The 22,541-nt window shown below is 34.1% G+C and overlaps 1 protein-coding gene across 1 annotated transcript; it reads left to right on the plus strand.

Annotated features, from left to right (window-relative positions):
• Window positions 1-14,903: 14,903 nt before the first annotated feature.
• Window positions 14,904-16,025, plus strand: LOC120618049 (olfactory receptor 4M1). The gene has a single exon (XM_039881911.1). It carries the CDS (start codon window positions 14,994-14,996, stop codon window positions 15,933-15,935), a length of 942 nt encoding a protein of 313 aa, XP_039737845.1. The 5' UTR covers window positions 14,904-14,993; the 3' UTR covers window positions 15,936-16,025.
• The last annotated feature ends 6,516 nt before the right edge of the window (window positions 16,026-22,541 follow it).

Consider the following 22,541-nt stretch of genomic DNA (forward strand, 5'->3'; position numbering starts at 1 on the left):
TAAGCTGAACATCTAAAACTCAACAAAAAACACCCAAATTGCACATCAGCATGTCTGAGTGTGGAATCTGCACATAAGAGCTACCACAGGTCAGAACCCTGAGTGTCGAGCAGTGGACTGGGAGAAATAAAGAAGCTGCCTCTCGCAGCTGCTAGAGCTCCCTGTAAGAGGAGGAGGAGGGTAGAAGGTGCAACGAGTTCCCTGAACAGCCCTGCCTGAAATAATTTGTGGTTTGATGCACCCAGCGGCAGGACCCAGACATCAGGCAAAAAGCAGAGAAGCGGGACAGCAAAAAAAACAACAGTTGATTTTTGCCAGGCATGATTGCAAAACCAAGGCTGAGCCACAGTCCCCAACTCCCAACCCAGAGGGCCTTTTCCCCCAGGCCCTCCAGAACTGATCACCATGGATTCCCAGGGGAATCTGAGCAAATGCTACCAAAACTGTTGCAAACATTGACAGGGACTGAAACTGAGGGTAGCAAGCGTGATTAAATATCTATCAGAAAAAAAAGTCATTACTAAGGCTTTATATAAAGCAGGAATTCAAGAGGCTTAGATGCCACCTACTGAAAACCAAAAGAAAAGCACCATCTTTGCAGCAGGCTAAAGAGAGACCTTTATATCAAAATCTTTCTGGGAAAAAAGCAGAATACATTTGCATTAATGCCAAGGAGGAGAAATAGTCCATTAAACACCATGAACAACCAAGATGACAAGGCATCTCAGGAAGAAAGAGAAAAATCTCCAGAAAATACGTTTATAGACATAGAATTATGTGACTTAAATGACAGAGAATTCAGGATGGTACTTCTGAAAAAATTCAGCGAATTCCAAACAGAGTCATATCAATAATTTCAGGAACTGAAAAAACACTTAGATGAGCAGTACAAGGAGATTAAAATCTTCAAAAAGAATAGAATAGATCTTCTGGAAAAGAAGAACACACTGCAAGAGTTGAAAACTGAAATAGCAAGCCTGGGGAATAGAGCTCACCAAATGGAAAAAAGGATCCGTGATATCGAAGACAGAAATCTAGAAATAAATAAGAAGGAAGAAGAGAGAAACCGAAGAATGAAAAATAATGAAAGAGAAATACAAGAACTAGCTGATACCATCAGGAGAGGAAACATAAAAATAATGGGAATATTCAAAGCAGAGGAAAAGAAGAAGGGATTAGAAAGCATTTTCAGACATACAGTGGATGAGAATTTCTCGAATCTAAGGAATGAGCTGGAGCTTGGAATTCAAGAAGCCAACAGAACACCCATTCATCTCAACCCCAAAAGACCTTCTCCAAGACACATTGTATTAAAGTTATCAAAAATCAATGACAAAGTCAGATTCTCAGGGCATCAGGGAAAATAAGATGGTAACTTATAAAGGAAAACCCATTAGATTACGGTCAGACTTCTCAGCACAAACCTTACAAGTCAGAAAGGAATGGAATCAAATATTTAAACTATTAAGTGAAAGCAACTACCAGCCTAGAATAATGTATCCAGCTAAGCTCTCCTTTAGATATGAAGGAGAAATTAACCTTTCCATACATACAAAAACAGGGAACTTTCCAATACGAGGCCTGCACTAGAAGAAATACTGAAAGGGGTCAAATCACCTAAAACAAAATGACAAAACAAAACAAAACAAAACAAAACAAAACAAAAAACCATAATTAAGAGTAAAGTGACTATCAGGCAAATAGAAGCAGAGGAGCACAACCCTTACTAAGAACAGGGCATTATAAGCTTAAATAATAATAAGAGAATTGTTATAACAAGATAGTAATGAACATTCAGCATACATAGGAACAAATTGAGATAACAATGACTGAAAAGGGGGTATTCAAAGATTCAAATTGGCAAAGGAGAATGAAGATAAGTCACGCATGGAAGAAAATGGACAACTGTATACATATTCATAATAGTAACCACACACCAAAGATTCAGAACCATTGTATATAACATAAAACAAGAAGGATCAGATGGAAAACCCGCAAAAGCCAACCAAAATAAAGAAAACAGAAACGTAAGGACAAGGAAGCAATAGAAACAACAAGTTTCCAGAAAGCAAAAGATAAAATGGCTATAAGAAGATCTCATATTTCGATAATCACCCTAAATGTAAATGGGTTGAACTCACCAATAAAAAGGCACAGAGTTGCAGAATGGATCAAAAAACAAAACCGAACCATATGCTGCCTCCAGAAGACACATCTCATTTCCAAAGACAAATATAAACTCAAAGTGAAAGAGTGGAAAATGATGTTTCAAGCAAATGGCATTCAGAGAAAAGCAAGAGTAGTGGTACTAATATCAGATGAAATAGACTTCAAAATTTAAAAAGTAAGGAAAGATACTGAGGGACACTTCATAATGAGAAAGGGACTCATGCACCAAGAAGACATAACACTTATTAATATCTATGCTCCCAATCAGGGAGACCCGAAATAGATAAAGCAATTACTAACAGAACTAAAGGGAGAAACAAATCAAAGCACCCTAGTAGTAGGGGACCTAAATACCCTACTGTCAGATATGAACAGATCATCCAAACAGAAAATGAATAAAGAAATAACATTTTTAAATGACGCATTAGATCAACCAAATTCCAAAATAGCTGCTTATATATTCTTCTCTAGTGCACATGGAACATTCTCAAGGATTGACCACATATTGGGACACAGAGCTAGCCTCAACAAATACAAGAGGTTTGAAATCACATAAACTATATTCTCTGATCATAATGCTTCACAACTAGAGATCAACTGTAAAAAAGAAAATGGGAAGAGCCACAAGTACATGGAGATTAAACAACTTGCTACTGAAGAATAACTGGGTCAGAGAAAAAACAAAAAGAGAGATCAAGAGATACATAGAAACGAATGATGATAGTACAACATATAAAAACTTTTGGGACATGGCAAAAGTGGTCATAAGAGGAAAGTTCATATCATTACAGGCCTATCTACAAAAACAAGAATGAGCTCAAATAAACAACCTAATGCTTCATCTTAAAAAACTAGAAAAGGAAGAACAAATGAAGCCTAAAGTTAGCAGAAGGAAAGAAATAACCAACATTACAGCAGAAATAAATGAAATTGAAAACAAAAATAAAACAAAAAAAAAGAAAGAAAGAAAGAAAAAATAAACACAACAAAGAGCTGGTTATTTGAGAAGGATAATAAGATTGAAAAACTCCTGGCTAGACACACTAAAGAAAAAAGAGAAAGGACACAAATAAACAAAATCAGGGATGAAAGAGGGGAAATTATGACAGACACTGCAGAAATATAAAGGATCATACTAGAGTACTATGAAAAAGTATATAACACCAAATGTAATAACCTGGAAGAAATGGACCAGTACTTAGAAAAATACAACCTTCCAAGACTGAATCAAGAAGAACTGGAAAATCTAAAGTGACTGATCAGCAGTATGGAAATTGAAACAATCATCAAAAACCTACCAAAAGTAAAAGTCCAGGACGAGATGGCTTCACCAGTGAATTCTACCAAACATTCAGATTTAATACCTATTCTCCTCAAACTCTTCCAAAAAATCTTAGAGGAGGTAATACTTCTCCACTCATTTTATGAGGCCATTATTACTCTGATACCAAAACCTGGTAAGGATAACACAAAAAAAGAAAACTACAGAACTATATCTCTCATGAACACAGATGCAAAAATTCTAAATAATACAGCAATCTATTAAAAAGATTATACACCACGATCTAGTGGGCTTCATCCCAGGGGCACAGGGATAGTTCAACATATGCAAATCGATTAAAGTGATATACCACATAAACAAATTAAAAATTAAGAATCATATGATCATATCAATAGATTCAGAAAAAGTCTTTAACATGATCAAAACACTAAACAAAATCTGTACAAAAGGATTTCCTTAATATAATAAAGGCCATCTATAACAAACCCTCAGCCAACATTATACTGAATGGTGAAAAACTAAAAACCTTCCCTCTAAGATCAGGAACAAGGCAAGGCTGTCCACTATCACCACTGTTATTCAATATAACATTGGAGGTCCTAGCGAGTGCAATCAGGCAAGAGAAAGATATAAAAGGCATCCAAATAGGAAATGAAGAAGTCAAACTGTCACTATTTGCAGATGACATGATTCTCTACATAGAAAACCCTAAAGACTCCACAAGAACACTACTAGAAACAATAAGCAAATACAATAAAGTCTCTGAATACAAAATCAGCGTTCAGAAATCCATAGCGTTCCTATATCCTAATAATGATACGTCAGAAACTGAAGTGGGGAAAAAAATTCCTTTTGCAATTGCAACAAAAAGAATAAATTACCTAGGAATAAATCTAATGAAACATGTAAAAAACCTATATAATGAAAACTACCATATCCTATTAAAAGAAATCAAAGAAGATACAAAGAAATAGAATGATTTTCCATGTTCTTGGATTGGAAGAATCGACATAGTTAAAATGATCATATTTCCTAAAGCATTATACAGATTTAATGCAATCCTCATCAAAATCCTATTGGCATTTTTTAAATAAATGGAACAAAAAAATCAGATTTGTTTAGAAGCACAAAGACCCAGAATTGCCAAGGCCATCCTGAGGGAAAAAAAAAAATGAGGCTGGAGGCACCACTCTGCCCGACTTCAAATGATACTACAAAGTGACAGTAATCAAAACGGCATGGTATTGGCAGCAAAACAGACACATGGACCAGTGGAACAGAATCAAGAGTCCAGAAATGAACCCACATTTATATGGGCAAAAATTTTTGACAAACAAACCCAAAACATACAGTGGAAAAGGGAAAACCTCTTCAATAAATGGTGCTAGGAAAACTGGAAAGCCACATGCAAAACAATGAATTTAGACTATTGTCTATTGCCACACACCAAAATTAACCCAAAATGCATCAAGGACCTGAATATAAGACCTGAACAATAAAACGCATAGAAGAAAACATAGGAGCTAAACTCAAGGACCTTGACTTAAAAAGGATTTTATAAATTTGACCTCAAAAGCGAGGGAAATAAAAGCTAAAATAAATGAATGGAACTCCATTCAACTAAAAAGCTTCTGCTCAGCAAAAGAAATCAACAAGATAAAGAGACAACCATCTGAATGGAAAAATACATTTGCAAGCAACACCTCCAGTAAAGGCCTAATATCCAAAATATACAAAGATCTCAGACAATTTAATAATGAAGAAAACCAAATGATCCAATCAAAAAATGGGCAGAGGATCTGAATAGACACTTCTCCCTAGAGGACATACAAATGGCCAACAAGTATTAGAAAGATATTCAACATCGTTAGCTATTAGGGAAATGCAAATCAAAACCAACATGAAATACCATCTCACACCTGTTGGAATAGCTATAATCAACAGGACATGTAATAACAAATGCTGAAGAGGATACGGAGAAAAAGGAACTCTCATACACTGCTGGTGAGACTACAAATTGGTACAGTCACTATAGAAAACAGTATGAAAGTTCCTCAAAAAACTAAGAATTGTTCTACCATATGATCCAGCAATCCTTCTACTGGATATTTACCCCCAAAAGTTGAAAACCCATATCAAAAAAGGTATTTGCACACTGATGTTCAGAGCAGCATTATTCACAGTGGCCAGGACATGGAAGCAACTGAAGTGTCCTACGAGAGGTGATTGGCTAAAGAAGCTGTGGTACACATATACAATGGAATATTTTTCAGGCATAAGAAGAGATGAAATACTGCCATTTGCGACAGCATGGATGGACCTTGCAATAATCATGCTATGCAAAAGAAGTCAGACAGAAAAAGTTGAAAATCACATGCTATCACTTATATGTGGGATATAAACCTAAAATCAACAATTGAACAGGACAAACAAATAGAGACTCATGGATATGGACTCTAGACTACTGGTTACCAGAGGGTAGGGGATGGGGAGGAGGGTGCAGGTAGAGGGGTAAATGGGGTCAAATATAGGGGAGTAGGGGGAGGGGGAAGTTGGTAAAGGGGATCGAATAAATGGTAGCTGAAAGAAACTGAACTTTGAGTGGTAAACGCACAATAGAATATACAGATGTCAAATTATAATGTACACCTGAAAATTATATAATTGTATTAACCAATGTTACCCCAATAAACGTAAGAATAAAATAAAATAAAAATCACACCAAAAATAATTGTTTTAAATTTTTTAAAAAGAAAAAATGGATTAAGCACTTCTTTGTGTGTTCTTAGTAAAGTTGAATAGTAGCTGGATATTCTTAATTCTTCAGAAAAAAGTTTTTATTCTGAGGATCTTTTTAGGTCTTTTTTCATGACATATCTTTCTGTAATTCTGCCATGATTATTTTCATCAAAACTTATTTTCTGTATACCTTAAGCATTCCTGTATATATTTTATAAAATGGTATCAGACACTTAATTTTTTTCTGTCACAGAGCTCGATACACAGTCAATACTTATGACAGAATCTGTGGTTGTACCCATTGTTCCTTTCTTCCTTAGTAACAGAGACTTGATGTTGTTTAAGTGATCATGCTAAAATATTGCATTTACCAGTCCATCATTTGCAGCTGAGAGTGGATAATTTGGTGTTAACAGTAGCTGGTGATTGGGACTTTAAAATGGTTTCTCTGCCCATCAGCTGTTCCATACATTATCACCATTTTGTTGCATTTCCTTATACTTATTTTGTATATTGCCTTTTCTCTATAAAAAACATTCTATTATATACTTAATTTTTAAAAATTAATAAATGCACTGAAATTATATATAAAATGGTAGATTGCATTAGTTTTTCTTTTTCCTCCAATAAAATAATAATGATAATAATAGTAATGATAACATCAATGGGGGAAAACATTTAGATTCACGAGAACAAAAGAACAGGACAGAAGTTAAATGCAGACAAAAGATTCCAACAAATGTTGGGAAAAGAGAAGACAAAAGTGTGGTAATTGTTGGCAAAGTAGAAAAGGCTACCTCTAAAGTACCAACAGAGAGCAATAATGAAGAGAAATACACAGATTTATCTCCCAGAACCCCTGACATGCTTGAGATGCCAGGACACCAGGTAAGGGAGATAGTGTGGCTCATGGCTGGTAATAGGGAGATTAAAGAGAAATGAATGGTTCAATCTTGCATCTTTTCTTTTCACCTCTCACTCCCAGGTGTCACTCAGGCGTACCCTCACAAACAGAATATTGGCATCTTTGCATTAAGAAATTGAATGATATTAGAGAAAAATCTTTCTCTAATTCTACCTTCACAGGTCTATTTCTGAGATCACAGATAGAGTGCCTATCCTTCTTTTGGAACCTTACCAGAAGGTTTCTTTCTTAGAAGATCTTTGGAAAAGAAAGAGATTTCCCAGGTTCTCTGACCCAGGGAAACTGCCATAAATTCTTCACTTGGTCTCCATCTCCTGAAGCAGTTCTAGGGCATGCCATGTGCTAAAATCTACATAATTTTTTTTTAAAGTAATTCAGCATTATTTTCTTATTAAAAAATGTTTATTCTCACTTTCATGAGAATAATATTTTTATTATCATAATTATAATTTCTGCCCCTAATATGCACCAGATTCTGTTTTAGGCATGTGACATATGTTTTCTCAATTTTATTTCATAACAACTCTACATGCTCTTGGCATCTCTAGTTCCCATATAAGAAAAATTAAGTTCCCAAAGGCAGGAACTTCCCCAAGCAAATGGAGTTAGGAAGCCTTCTAAATAATAAAGCAGTTGTAAAGAGGCTCAGATTTTTCTATTTTTGTGATAATCAGTGGATTTATAACTTGACATTTTCATTATTTGTGTATCTCTATGTGCATTTAATAAAAATTTGGAGGAAATTGAACTGAAGTTTTTCAACCATTTAAAACTGAATATAGTTTAACTTTTTGAAAATTTTTGTGTTTAATCAAACTCTCTAAAAATACATATTTGTTTTGACTTGACCTTTGAGGCCATTCAAAACAAATTACAACTCCAGTTTAAGTTCTGAGTCTTTTCATCTTCATCTTAAACACAAGACTTCAGCAGTTTGTGAAAGAATACCTAAGACTTCCATGGATCACTGAGAATGCAATATTTTTAAAATTAAAAGATAATTCTCATCCTCACTTCATAAACATCAAGTATGGCCATTGAGAGTATAATATGGAGATAATTTTAGAGGAATAAATTTCTAAAAGATATGAGATGGAGATCAGACTGAGAATAAAATTGAGAGGGTCCTAATTTTATTTATCATAGAATATTTCTAGATGAGAGATACAGACAAGTATTTGTAGAGTCATAGATGGAAGAGTAATTATAAGTTGATTTAGAAAAATAAAGGCTGTTTCTTGTTCATCATTGTATGCCTGTGCCTAGAACAGTGTCTAACATGTAGTAATCATTAAGCACATATAGAAGACACTGAATAAAAGTTAGAAATATTATGGAGTTATTACTTAAGGCCTCCATTATAAACATGTGTAAACTGTTTAAGCAATTTATGTAGTATTAATATTGAACTTGGACAGATTTCCATTTTCCTAAGAATCTAACATCTTTAAGTGACACAGTCCTTTGTAATAATAGAATTGTAAATGTGCCTCATACTTTAGAGGGCCTATCACACATCATAATATTTTTCCACTCATAATCCAAGGAAATTAGCCATTTTCCTTTCTTGTTCTGGGCAATTTAAATCTTTGGGTGAAGAACACATCAACTTTTAAATTATTCCCTCAGAGTTTTTATTCTTAGCTGGCTGGACCTGGCCTCCAGAGAAATGATATTCTTAGTCACAACCCGTGATGCTAGTTAGCTCACTGTTACATCAGGGAAGGAACTCCTATATACCAAAATATAGAAGACAAAGTTTTCTGTGTGGATGGGGGTCAAAGCACCTTCTACTCCCTCTATTGTTCCTGACTACACCAAGATGGGCACAGTAATTGGTAGGTGGAAGAATGGTGTTATAATATTTACATCAACCACTCTATTTTTGTGACAATGGGATGGGTAAAATGATGGGAATGACTATGTAAAATACTAAGAAAATAGTGATAAGAAGCAGAGTCTCCAGTAAGGAAAGATGTGAGAAAAGCATGGTGATCGTATAGAGCAGATCTTAACCATGGAGTTGATAAACAAAGTATTCTTTTGCTTGATCCCCATAACTAAAGCATTTAAACCCAAGGCTGGGAAAGGCACTGAGAAGATACCTTGATCATCTCATACTTACAGAATGAAATTGTGTAAATCTTATTCTTAAACAATCTCAAACAGAGAAGTTTGTTTTGATTTATGGGTCTTCAGAGAGTGCCAAAACATTAACATAACCTAAAATTTTAAATCTGTCACTCCTGAAATGAAGTCAGGAAAACTCTGACTTATGATAGTTCTTCAGGATGGTCACTGTGAAGAAGATGGGAGAGATAAGGCCTGAGATATTTCATTTTGAAGAGATTGGTGTTGGTAGTAGCAACAATTTTGGCAGTGAATCAGAAAAAAAAGAAACTTTAAAGCAAAGAGACTCTTGTTTGAAATTAATGTGGGTAGAATAGGTATTTTAAAAAGAGGATTCCAGGAAACCAAATCAGGAATCATGAAGTAGAGTCACAAAACAGCAAATGAGTTATAAAACAATTAGATTTGGAAGTCATTGACAATTTTTTTCTACAAAGTCATTAATTTATTTATTCACATAAAAATTCATTTTTTATTGCATTTATTTATTTTAATTAGTTTCAAGTATACAGTACATTGGTTAGACATTTATATAGTTTATAAAATGATCCCCCTAGTTGCTCCTTCTCTCCTCTGGTTTTCCACCCAGCCAATATACTAATGCTAACTGCATTCTCTATGCTATGCTCCCTATCCCCATGACCATACGTAAACTACTAATTTGTATTCCTTTAACCCTTCACCCCATTTTCCCAGCCCCCCAGCCTACCCTCCCCTCTATCCAACACCAAATTGTCCACTATTTTGTGAGTCTGTTTTTGATTAGTTTGTTATTTTTGTTCCTTATTTTTATAAAAATTCATTTAATCAATTATTCATTCATTCAATAAACACACATTAAGAACGCTAGTGCCTGTAGCTATCTTAGGCTCTAGATAGATATATAAATGAGATTTGCTTTATGACCTCAAGGGGCTTAGAGTTTCTGTTATATTTTGGCCAAAACATAAACTGAAAAATTACAATGCAATGAGTAAAGTTTTTATTGGACGTGTGACCAGAGTACTACTATGAGAGCCCATCTTTCTATGGTACTTTTTAAAAATTATTCTTGCAAAATTTCAGGCATATTGAAAAAAAGGCCTTTTGAGAGTATCTGGAGGATTAATAATAGTGATTTATTAATAGTCACATAGGACTGCAGTTTTGAGAAGATGAGAGGAGATGGTAGTGTTTAGAAGTCAGATGTTCTTGTACTCTTCTCTGAGCTATTTCTTAGACTTAGTCTTCCAGACCCAAGGATAGTAATGGGATAAAGTGGAGATAAAGAAGTATAAATAGATATTAAAGGGTAATATTGTGGAAATCATATATTAGGATGATAGTTTCTCTATTAAATCTGTTACTTTGCAAGGGAAAATAACAACGACAACAATAATAATAATTAAAGCAAGTGTGAGCTATATACCAGGTATTTTTCTGAGCTTTACATGCATTATAAGCTGATTAATACTTACAATAATATCTATGAGGTAGGTATTATTATTACCTTCATTGCCTTGATGAGGCACATTAAAGCAGAGAGAAGCAAGTGAGTTGCTAAAGGTCACACAGCTAGTAAGAGGTCAGCTGTGTTAGAACAAAGGCACTCACACTTTATATCAAGCCCATTATAAGAGAAATGCTCAACCAACAAATGATCCTCAAAACACTCGCATATTGAGATAAGCCCTTCTCTGATCCTAATGCTTTCTTCTTGCCTAATTTACTGTGGGCAAAATATATATAGGAAATCAAGGTAATTACCATATCTTGATATTTTCTGTTGTTGGTATATTTGTAAGACTCAAGGTCCCTGGTCTCCACATATCCATTTATCTGGTGAAGATATTTTTGTATACTACCTCCTCACTCTACAGGATAAGATAGGTCAGCTTGAAATATTAAGAACAGAAAAAAATCAATTCAAGTTATTTCTTTTATGTGTTGTATATATCCACAATGGTGATTATATTACCGTGTGTCCACATTGTCACCCATATTGTTCTTAATTTACCCTTCTAGGACCTTTACTGTAAATCCACTTTTATTTTCATAGAATCCTAGAATTATAGAGCTAGCAAAATTTCTAGTTAAAATCCTTATGTTTTTAGGAAGAAAAAGCTGTAGAGGAAGGTTGAATGGTTTCCCAACATCACATAGATTTTGGTGGCTGAGCTATGATAAGAATCCAAGTCTTTCAAATGCTTGTTCAGTGCTCTGGATAGCTGCCTCCCAATCTGGAATATAAGTCAGATAAGTGTTCCACACTTTCTAAAATTCAATTCTTAGTGAAGATTTTGGAGAAATTTAAAAAATACATTATGTGTGTATATATGCAACATTCATAGAGTTGTAAAGATAAAACAAAAGCCTTCAAATAATAACTTTGTTTATATGATTCTTTATCCTACTATTAGAAAAATATCTTCTTTGAATGTTGCGCTCTAACATGGACCTTAATGAGGTAGAATATTCTCTATAAATAAACTTCATAAATCTCTATTTTTATATATTTAGTACCTTCTTGTACTTAACCTTCACACTCCCTGCCCCATGTGACCTCAGTCTTCATTTCTCAGTGTTTCCTTTGCTTTTCCCCATATCTTAGCAGAGCTAAACCTCCACTGCTTTCACCATATTCCCATGATCAGCAGGTTTGAAAGTCTAAAGCACCTTCTCCGGGGAAGAGTTTTCAATAAACCATCACTTGAATCTACTTATAAACACTTTCCTTTATTTATTTTATAAAACTTTTTCTTTTTGCTTTTTCATTTAAATAAATATCTCACTGGTGGCAATGTAACCAAGAAACATGGGCTGTTTTCATCCTCAGAAGAAATATAGGACTAATAACTTCTTTTACAGTTTTCTCCCTCTTTATCAATACAACTTCTTTCCTTCCATTTTTCTAGTCTCCCAGTTTCAGCTTAATCCTTCTACCCGATGTTATTGTGTGATGTCTAAAAATATTTCTTTCAGTTGTGAGGTTTGTTTGTTTGTTTGGTTAGTTGGTTCTCAAGAAGGGCTAAGATGAGTGACTTTTACCCTGGGAGAAACTGGCTTCTTCATTCACATCTTCATCTAAGGAAAGAGAATGGACAATGGTTATATATGATAGCTAATTTTTTTTAAAGCCTCTTATGTGAGTGTAACCCAGTATTTCGTGAGTCATTTAATTTTTCACTATTTCAGAATCTATGTGGTAGCCTCCTTATCTCTCAAATTAGCAAGGTAAATATTCTCCACGTGGTTACTGAGAGCTTGGCTAGATACATGGATGAACATTGCATTGTTAGTAAGAAAGAATTTCTGCACAGATTCTTGTTTTTCTCCAAAGAGTTTGTTCCCTTGAGGAAAGTTCGTAGTTCGCTCATCTATAGGGAAGGCCTCTGTACTCCTAGGTATCTCCGTAGTCATCCTCTAGATACTACATCCCTGTAGATTAAGTACAGGATGGGGATTCACTAGATGTTGTTAAAGAAGAGCAGGGTTTTTTAGAATTCACATTCAAATAAGATAATGCGGTGTTTTGTTTTTTTTCTTTGTCTATCTTATTTCACTTAGCATGACACTCTCCAGGTTCATCCATGTTGTTGCAAATAGAAGGATCTCTTTTTATAAAGGCTGAATTATATATCATATTTTTTTTATCCATTTAAAAGTAGAATGATGGTTACCAGGGATAGGGAGGTGGGAGAAATAGTGATATGTTGGTCAAAAGGTACACATTGCAGTTATGTAGGATAAATGAATAATAAGTCTAGAGATTCACTATACAGAATCATGACCATAGTTAATACTGTATTGAAAACTGAAAATTTGCTATGAGAAGAAACTTCAGGTGCTCTCATCACATTAAAAGTGATAACTATGTGAAGAGATGATATGTTAATTAGCTTGACATAGTACTCATTTCACTACGTATATGTATATCAAATTATCGTGTTGTACACCTTAAATATATGCAATTTTTATTTTTAAAAAACAGTGAAAAAATGAGGAGCAGTCCTGAATCCAGAAACTTGGAAGGTATAGGTGGATGAATGCAGGATGAAGTAAAACCCTCTTGACCAACTGATACAGCTGCTCTAAGAGTAAATACTGATTTGGAATAGCTATCCCTTTCTAAATGGTAGTGTGGAAAGAAATACTCTACCTCAGTCTCCATGGACGGCTTATCTCCTAAAGTTTCCTCACAAATGCAATTTCTTGTTCTAGATTTTATTGGCACAATCCTAAGCTTTTCTTAGAATGTAACAGAGCATTCCTAAATATTTATGAGATTCAGTCAAATTAAGAACCTAGAATATGCTGGTTGAACCTCATTTGAGACACAGAAGATATAAAGATAATTTTTTTTTAAAATTTGCCCTATGGCGTTCAAATTCCAGCTGACTTTGGTAGTGTAACAATAACTACATACAACCAACATTAAATTCTGCCAATTGTGTCACTGAAATATTTTCTAAACTTACAATTCTTTCTCCAAATAGCTGTTGATATATCTTTAGTTTAAGCCACTTCACTCCAAAACCTATAATCTCATTTCAATTTATTTGCATAGCGACCAGAGTGACATTTTAAAATTGCAAGTCTTGTTAAGCTAGTTTCTAGATTTTTTTTTCAAAAATATATTGGAAGCTGTTAAAATCCAATTTTCTTTTTGTAGACTATATTCCTGGGTCTTTGACTATCTCTTTATTTTGTTCTTGTGCCTCAGTCAGTTTCAGGTCTTCTTCATTTCCTAGAAACTCTTCCCTGCCATGAGGCTTTTGTATTTGCTGTTCTCTATTCCCAAAATGCTGTTTCTAAGTTGGCTAGATTACAAGAAATACTTACATTGGTGTGGCAGTTTTTATATTACTTAAAAGAGGAAGGATATTTGGTAGCATAAATGATTATTTCATTTTTATTTGAGGGTTTTATTCTATCTAGTGGTGTTAGGTTTAATACCAGGTTTTAAGCAAAATTTTAGCCATGATCTTATTGCTAAATTGTCACCTTGTCACCTTGAAATAGCAGACTGCATCAACTTGGGTGGCAAGCAAATCCATTTCTTGGATCTTCTTCCTGCCTTCCTGAAGCAGCAAATAAAACCCATGGTCAATGGAATAATGGGATCTGGTCACAGCCAGAAGAATTTTCAAATAGGGCCATGTATTGTTGTATGTTGTGGCTGCTTAAGTACCAAGAATTAAGCTGTGTAGGCTTTGGTTAAGAAAAAGAGTCCACTCATTATGCATGAAGCCCTGGATCTCCCTGATAGATTAAAACTAAAATACTGCCAGATATGCATACCGGATGTTAGACTAGAAGCCTGTTTCTAAGTTGGCTAGATTTCTCAACAATAACAAAACAATCTAGAAAGTACAGGCTGAGTCTCTTACTACAAGTCTAAAATATGGCTAAACTCAGAAGGTACTGCATATATTGCTTACCCAGGTAGATGTTTGGGGGAAGGATTAGTGCATTGCTGAATTGCATAAAAAAAAATTAATGACATTAACAAGTTCAGATTTGGGTTACAGATGTTACACATTTCATATGGTTTTGATGCTTCTAATTTTCAAGTCATCACCTACTCTTATTCTATCTTGGTTTATCAGACATAAAATGGGGCAACCAAAAGTATCCTAATGCAACCTCTTAATGACAGAGAACATCTGATGATTTTGAAAGCAGTACCATAACTCTAGTTAAATGCTATTTGGAATAATTATAATTTCTTTATTTTTTTCATAGCCATATTATTTAAAAAGTGAAGAAATGGAACCTACAAATTATACACGGGTGACAGAGTTTGTTCTCACTGGCCTATCCCAGACTCGGGAGGTGCAGCTAATCCTATTCGTTATATTTCTATCCTTCTATTTGTTCATTCTTCCAGGAAATGTTCTTATTATTTGCACCATTAGGCTTGACCCCCATCTGACCTCACCCATGTATTTCCTGTTGGCTAATCTGGCCTTCCTTGACATTTGGTATTCCTCTATCACAGCCCCTAAAATGCTTGTAGACTTCTTTGCGGAAAGGAAGATAATTTCCTTTGGTGGGTGCATTGCACAGCTCTTCTTCTTGCACTTCGTTGGAGCCTCGGAGATGTTCCTGCTCACAGTAATGGCCTTTGACCGCTATGCTGCTATTTGCCGCCCCCTCCACTATGCTACCATCATGAATCGACGTCTCTGCTGTATTTTGGTTGCTGTCTCCTGGATAGGGGGCTTCATTCATTCTATAATACAGGTGGCTCTCATTGTTCGACTTCCCTTCTGTGGGCCCAATGAGTTAGATAATTACTTCTGTGACATCACGCAGGTTGTTCGGATTGCCTGTGCCAACACCTTCCCGGAGGAGTTAGTGATGATCTTTAGCAGTGGTCTGATCTCTGTGGTGTGTTTCATTGCTCTCCTAATGTCCTATGTCTTCCTCTTGGCCATGCTCAGGAAACACTCAGGCTCAGGTGAGAGTACCAGCCGGGCCATGTCCACCTGCTACTCCCACATCACCATTGTGGTACTAATGTTTGGGCCATCCATCTACATTTATGCCCGCCCATTTGACTCCTTTTCCCTAGATAAAGTGGTGTCTGTGTTCCATACTGTGATATTCCCTTTACTTAATCCCATCATTTACACATTGCGAAACAAGGAAGTGAAGACAGCCATGAGGAAGTTGGTCAACAGATATATTTTATGTAAAGAGAAGTAAAAGATAAATGGCATATTCTATAGTCCCTCTGAGGGCCATTATCCTAAAGTAGGAATAACTTGCAGTGGTAATAATGCTGCTTTCACTACCTTCTTTCATCTGAGTTCTTAAAATCCCACTAGGCTTTTTCTCAATTTGACGAAAAAACAAAGAAATAAAGATGGAAATAAATTTACTCACACTCTCCTTAAAATTTCTGCCAAATCACTATTAGAATTTACAATATAATAATGGTCTACTAAAATACACATTTTTAGTAATTGTTTATTGGGTGACTTTTCTGGAGAGTCTTTGATTGTAAGGTGAATGTGTGTTGAGAAATAATAAAATAAGACCTGGGAAACATGTCAACTATGAATACGAAGAAGCAATTGTCTTACATATGAATATTAGTTACTTTAAGTAAACAAATTAAATATTGTTGACATCTTTCAATCTTAGCCCAGTGGATTGGTGTTTGGTAAACCATCTTCCTGAGACTGTGAAAATTGGTTATTTTGTCCTTTAACTCTTTCTCTTGCCAGAGTTGAAAATGGAAACTGAAGATTCATTTATATAGGCTATTTTAACTGATATTTCAGATGGTTGCCACTCAACAGTATGTCATCAATTGGAAACAAATGATTATGTCACATCTTGGAAACAAATTTTATGGATTCAGAGCATAGTTTGTTTATTATAAGAGACCCCTCCCTTTCCAGAAGAAGTTTCCAGTCAATCAGTAGTTTTTATAGCTAGTCCCTACTACTTATTTTCCAGAGTGAAAGCAGACTTGGAGGAAAGGGATTCTAGGTTGACTGGGATTGATTGACATCTAGCTGTGTGATTTTTATTTATTTTTTTCCCCTCTTTAATTTCTCCCCGCCCCCTCCACCCTGACTCATGAATGCTGCCATTTCCCTTTAAGAACTGGATCTCCGAAGATGGGGCATCTCCTCCCACACGCTCGTGGCGTACACCAGGGGCCTGGCACACCCGGGGTATGGCCCACGGCTCCACCTGGGGTGCTAACCTAGGACCTTCTGTATGTAAAGCAGACATGTTAACCACACTATGGAGCCACCCTAAGCTGTGTGATTTTTAAAAGACTGTTATCACCTTTGCCATTTTTGTGTGTTTTCTGTATTTGCTAATTTTGCCTCTTGTATTAAAATTAAATTAACAGAGTGCTGCTTTTGTTAGCATTATAATTCAGAATTCTTTCCCATTAAACTACTTTGTTAGAAGACACCTAGATATGTTGGTTCCCATAATCCTCTAGTGAATTATTTATTAGTGATCAGTTTACTATTCCCTGACACTGAGATCCTAATAGCTACTGACTGTATTTCAGAGTACAAAAGATAGATGAAAATATTTGAGTTCACACAAATTTATTTACTTAAATTAACTTTTCAGTTTCAAAATGGGGTGGGGGGGATGTCTATCTATCAAAGGTGAGAGAACTTTATGTGCTTTGAGCTTTAATATTATATCTTATTTGTTAACTATGACTAGACTTTGAGGGAAGTAGATTTCTGTCAGCATCAAGAATGAATATATGTGAATGAATGATGAAAATAATACCAGGGTTACTTTTTATCTATATTCTACTAATTAATTGAGGAGGTAATTTGTGCCAGACCCTATGTACCTCAGGTAAATAGGATGGAATGATGGTACATAAAGTTTGTTCTTTGCTTTGGGAATTTTTCCTCATGATGACTCTCTTTCATCTTCAGTGTTACAGTGATTTCTCTTCCAAGAACCAAAAGACATTGATTGAAAATATGATTTTTGAATTTTTAGTTGATTTATCATTGCTTGAAATGAATAAAACAGTAGACTTCTCTAATATTTTACAACAGAGCATGAAAAAAATCTAACATACAAAAGATATGTATACACATAATAAAAATAATGAGTTATGTTTCTAGATTTTGTTACCTTATTGTTTTTTCTCTGTATCTGAACCAGCCAGATTTGTATTCATTTTGTCACTTATTCTTCATTTAGCTAAGATTAGTATTCTTGGAAAAGAGACTACTGACTTAATATGCTCTTCAGACACCTGTATATTGCTACTACAGAAGAAAATTTGTGGAAAATACTGAAGCTAGTACTAAGAAGAAAAAAGTCAGAAACAGTAGTATAATGAATTGCTTAGTTAGAAATACTATCTAGAATTAATATTGATAGAGAAGTAGGGAATTTTTGGTGTACAGGTAAGCAGCAACCTAGCGTGATTTATGGAGGATGTGATCAGTATAAAGATTTTGATCAATAGTTCTTAACTGAGGTCAATTTCAGCATCTTGGGAACATTTAGCAATCTCTGGTGACATTTTTGGCAATCACAATTGGGAGGTGTAATTGGCATCTTGTATATAGAAGCCAGGGATGCTGATAAACATCCTCCAGCTAGCCCCCAGAAATTATCTGCCACTAAATGTAAAGAGTGCCAAGATTTGAAATTCTGCCTTAGACAAGGAACAGGGATATTAGGCAGTCAAGTGTAGGATAAAATCATAATTAATCTCATGTTCAATATTTGCATATGCACTGATGCCTCTAAACAACCCAGTACCCTCAATTATGTGGAAAGACTTCTTCACCCCATGGGACTCTTCACTATTTCCTCTATGTTACTTCTAACTGTCTTTTAATCTTATTATTTTTTTTAATATTTCATTCTCTTCTATTTCTCCTTCCAAAACCACTTTTGCACTTTGATTTTCAATATCACCAATATTTGGATTGAGTAAGTCAGTATCTTTAGCTCCAGATAATGATTATACTTTCAATTACTCAGTGATGAAATAATTTGATTAGCTGTCAAAGAAAAAGATGGTGTAGAATATTGAGAATCTAAAAATCAAATGAAATTGAGAACCCAGAGAAATATATGATGAATAGAAATTAGCTTTTACTGTGAGGACTTGTGTTCTGTTTTCAAGGCTACAAGTGTTGTGATAGGAACAGAGATGCTTAGGAGACATAGCCCAGTTCACCCAAGGATATATTTTACAACAAGCTGAGGTCTCGAATATATTCTCAGGGTAGTAGATTTTTAAAAACTCACCACCCAAAAGACTAAGAAGAGAAAAAGAATTATGAATCATAAGTGAGCTCACACATATTTTTTTCAGTTTGAATTTATACAATTAAGTACGCTGAATCACTGCTAGCTTATAGTTTTGTTCAGTTTCTGGTTCCAGAGTTGTAATGACTCCTGACAAAAGAAAACACAAATATCCTTTATTCCAGGACTAAGTATTATACAGATAAACTTTGAAGAAATAAAAACTTACAGTCAAATATCAATGAACATAAAGAAAGCAAGGTTCTATGAGAGCCAGAAAACAAGAGAATGAATCAAAACCACAACAAAACTACAGAATATAAATTAAGCGTGTTTAGTATTTTTGGAGAAATAAAGAGTTGGAAATATGAATAAGGAGGACAGTATAAAAATGAACAGGGGAATATTAAGAAAAACAAAGAGAACTTCAGATTAAAGATAGAAATTCAATAGATTTATTTAATTGCAAATTAGACACACTCAGAAAGAAATAGTAACCTAGAACATAGAGCTTAGGAAATTATCAGCAATGCATGGCAGAGACAAAATAGGACAGAATGAATGAAAGAGAAGTTAAATGACATTGAGAACTGAATGAAAAGTTCTAATATATATATATCTCATTATAGTTTCAAAAAGAGAAGATAGACAAAACTTGACAGAGGCAATATTTGAAGAGATAATACTAAAAAATTTACAAAACTAATAAAAGACACAAATCTCCATACTCAGGAATCCCACCAAAATATTATTAGTAGGATAAATTTTTAAAAATGCACACATCATAATGGAACTGCAGATCAATAAAGACAACTGAGCAGATGTTGAAAGTATCCAAATAGAAAAGCAGAGATTACCCTTAAGGGAAAGATAGTTAGAATAATAGCAAAAAAAATGTAAACCAATGTTCAAAGAGAAAATAATCAACTCTGTGAAAATAAAATAAAACTTAGTCAGGAAAACAGAAACAAATTTTGCTACTAGAAGACAATGGACTAAGATTTTTCAAAGAGTATACTTGAAACAACAAGAAAGTGATTCCAGTTGGGAGGTTTGAGATGACAAAGAAGAATAGCAAGTATGTGGGTAAATCTAAATCAACATCTACTGTATTAATGAGCAACAACATAGTTCTGAAGTTTAGAAAAAGTAAGAACTAAAGTACATGAAAATAATATTTCTATAACTGGAAAAACAACAAATGTTAGCAAGGATATAGAGAAAAGGGAACACTCGTACACTGTTGGTGGAACTGCAAATTGGTACAGTCACTATGGAAAACAGTTTAGAGGTTCCTCAGAAAATTAAAAATAGAACTACCTTTAACCCAGCAATTGAGCTTCTGAGCATTTATCCAAAACACTAGTTGTAAAGATCTATGCACCTCTATGTTCACAGCACCACTATTCACAATAGCCAAAATATGGAAGCAACCTAATAGACAATTGGATAAAGAAATTATAGTACATATATACAATGGAATATTATTCAGTAATTAAAAAAAATGAAATTCTACCATTTACAACAACATGGATGGACCTAGAGGGTATTATGTTGAATAAAATAAGTCAGAGAAAGATAAATGCCATATGATTTTCCTTATATATGGAATCTAAGGAACAAAATAAATGAACAAACTAAATGAAAACAGACTCACAGGTACAGAGAACAAACTCTGTACCTGTGAGTCTGGTGATTGCCAGAGGGGAGGAGTTTGGGGGACTGAGTGAAAAAGAATAGAGTTAGTGTTATTAGAGTTAAACGTACTGAAGTCTTTATGTTTTTCTAAAAGATGGTGAGAATATTGATTTACTTTTAACTTTGGTGATTATCAGTTTTGATAAGTAGTGCAACAGGTATAACACCAAAATTTCATTAGTTTTATATATCGAAAGTTTATTTCTCTGTTATGCAAAGCCTATTGCAGGTTTGGGTGACTCTCTAGAACATTGAGGAAAAAAAGGTTAACATGAAAAATAGCAATAAATTAAAAAGAATATTACTTAAGTTAAATGAGTTAAGGTTCTTGTATAATTCTAGAGATGTGCTGTCCAATACAGTAGCTACATGTGACTTTTCAAATTTAAATTAATTAATTAAATTTAAAATTTATTTCCTCAGTTCATAGCAAATATCAAGTGCTCAATAGTCACATATGTCTGGTGGCTACCATGTTAGAAAGTTCATTTCTAAGATTTATATTTATATCTTATATAATAAAATAATTTGGGGAATTTTTAGGAAAATTTATTAGGTCCATATTATGAGCTACAATAAAATTAGTATATACTTTTCCTTTCCTTAACCCAGATGATAGTGATTAAAATTATTACCTTAATTTTACCTTTACACTGTTTCTCCTGCTTATACTTTAATTATTTAATTATAGCTTTAATAATATGTCCTCTTCCTCTAGTACATTAAATAGGAAAAGCAGATAAGTAGGAGTTTCCCAGTTAATGTATGTTTAAAACTAACTTCAGACTTGACAGCTTGGCTTAATATAAAATACTTGTATATTTTCTTTAAGTGCTTTGAAAATATTGCTCTACTTTAAAACAAAAAAACCTTTCTATGTTACTGTTGAAGGAGGTCTGGTATTAACCTGCAAAGGAAAAACCCTTAGAGGTAATATGTATATATATATTTTTTGGTATGGAGGTCCATAGAAATTTTTACCTTTAAAGTCCTATAGCTTTACTATGACATGCTTCAGAGTTGATGATTCTGGACAAATTTTACTCAATAATTAGTTTATTTCAGGAAATACAGTACTTATAGTTTTAAATATTTTTTTTCTTAACTACTTTTTTCTGATTTAGAGTAGCAAAGAAGATGAAGAAGAGTTAGAGGACTTCTACTACCTGGTTTCAAGGTTTATTATAAAGTTACAGTAACCAAGATAGTACGATATTGATGTAAGAATAGACAAATAGACTGACTGATGGACCAAAATACTATTTACATCAGTCTGTGCAGAAACAGACTCACGTAAATGGCAAATTGATTTTTGTCAAAGATACTAATATAATTCACTGTGAAAGGAAAATTTTAAAATATGGAAATATTTCCGTATGAAATATTTTCATATGGAAAATAATGAACTTGGGCCACTACCTCATTGTATACACAAAATTAATTTCAGTTGTAACAGTGGATTTAGTAGTTAGAAATATAAAGCTTCTAGAAGAAAACATAGAAGAATATGTTTTTTATGTATTTGGGATAAGCAATCTTTTCTTAAAGAGCACAAAAGAAGTTATAATTATAAAAAGTGATAAATTAACCTAAAATATTTTAAAAATACTATTTATTGAAATATACCATTATTAAATTAATAACCAAATCACATAGCGGGAAAGAAATTTGGAATCTCTTAATTTTTCTCTTTCCAAGTAAATAATAGGCCAAAGATTTGAAAATATACTTTAGAAAAGAAGATATGCAAATCATTGGTAAGCTCAGGGAAAGATGTACATTAATCAACTGGGAAATGGCCCAGGACATATGATCACATGTTCAGGCAGAGCACTGTTTTACCCTCTG

The sequence above is a fragment of the Pteropus medius genome, unplaced genomic scaffold (genome assembly GCF_902729225.1).
Source record: "Pteropus medius unplaced genomic scaffold, Ma_sr-lr_union100, whole genome shotgun sequence".
Classification (NCBI taxonomy): domain Eukaryota; kingdom Metazoa; phylum Chordata; class Mammalia; order Chiroptera; family Pteropodidae; genus Pteropus; species Pteropus medius.

Coding starts and splice junctions, on each gene's coding strand:
- LOC120618049 (XM_039881911.1), top strand. CDS start 14,994: ATGGAACCTACAAATTATACACGGGTGACAGAGTTTGTTCTCACTGGC.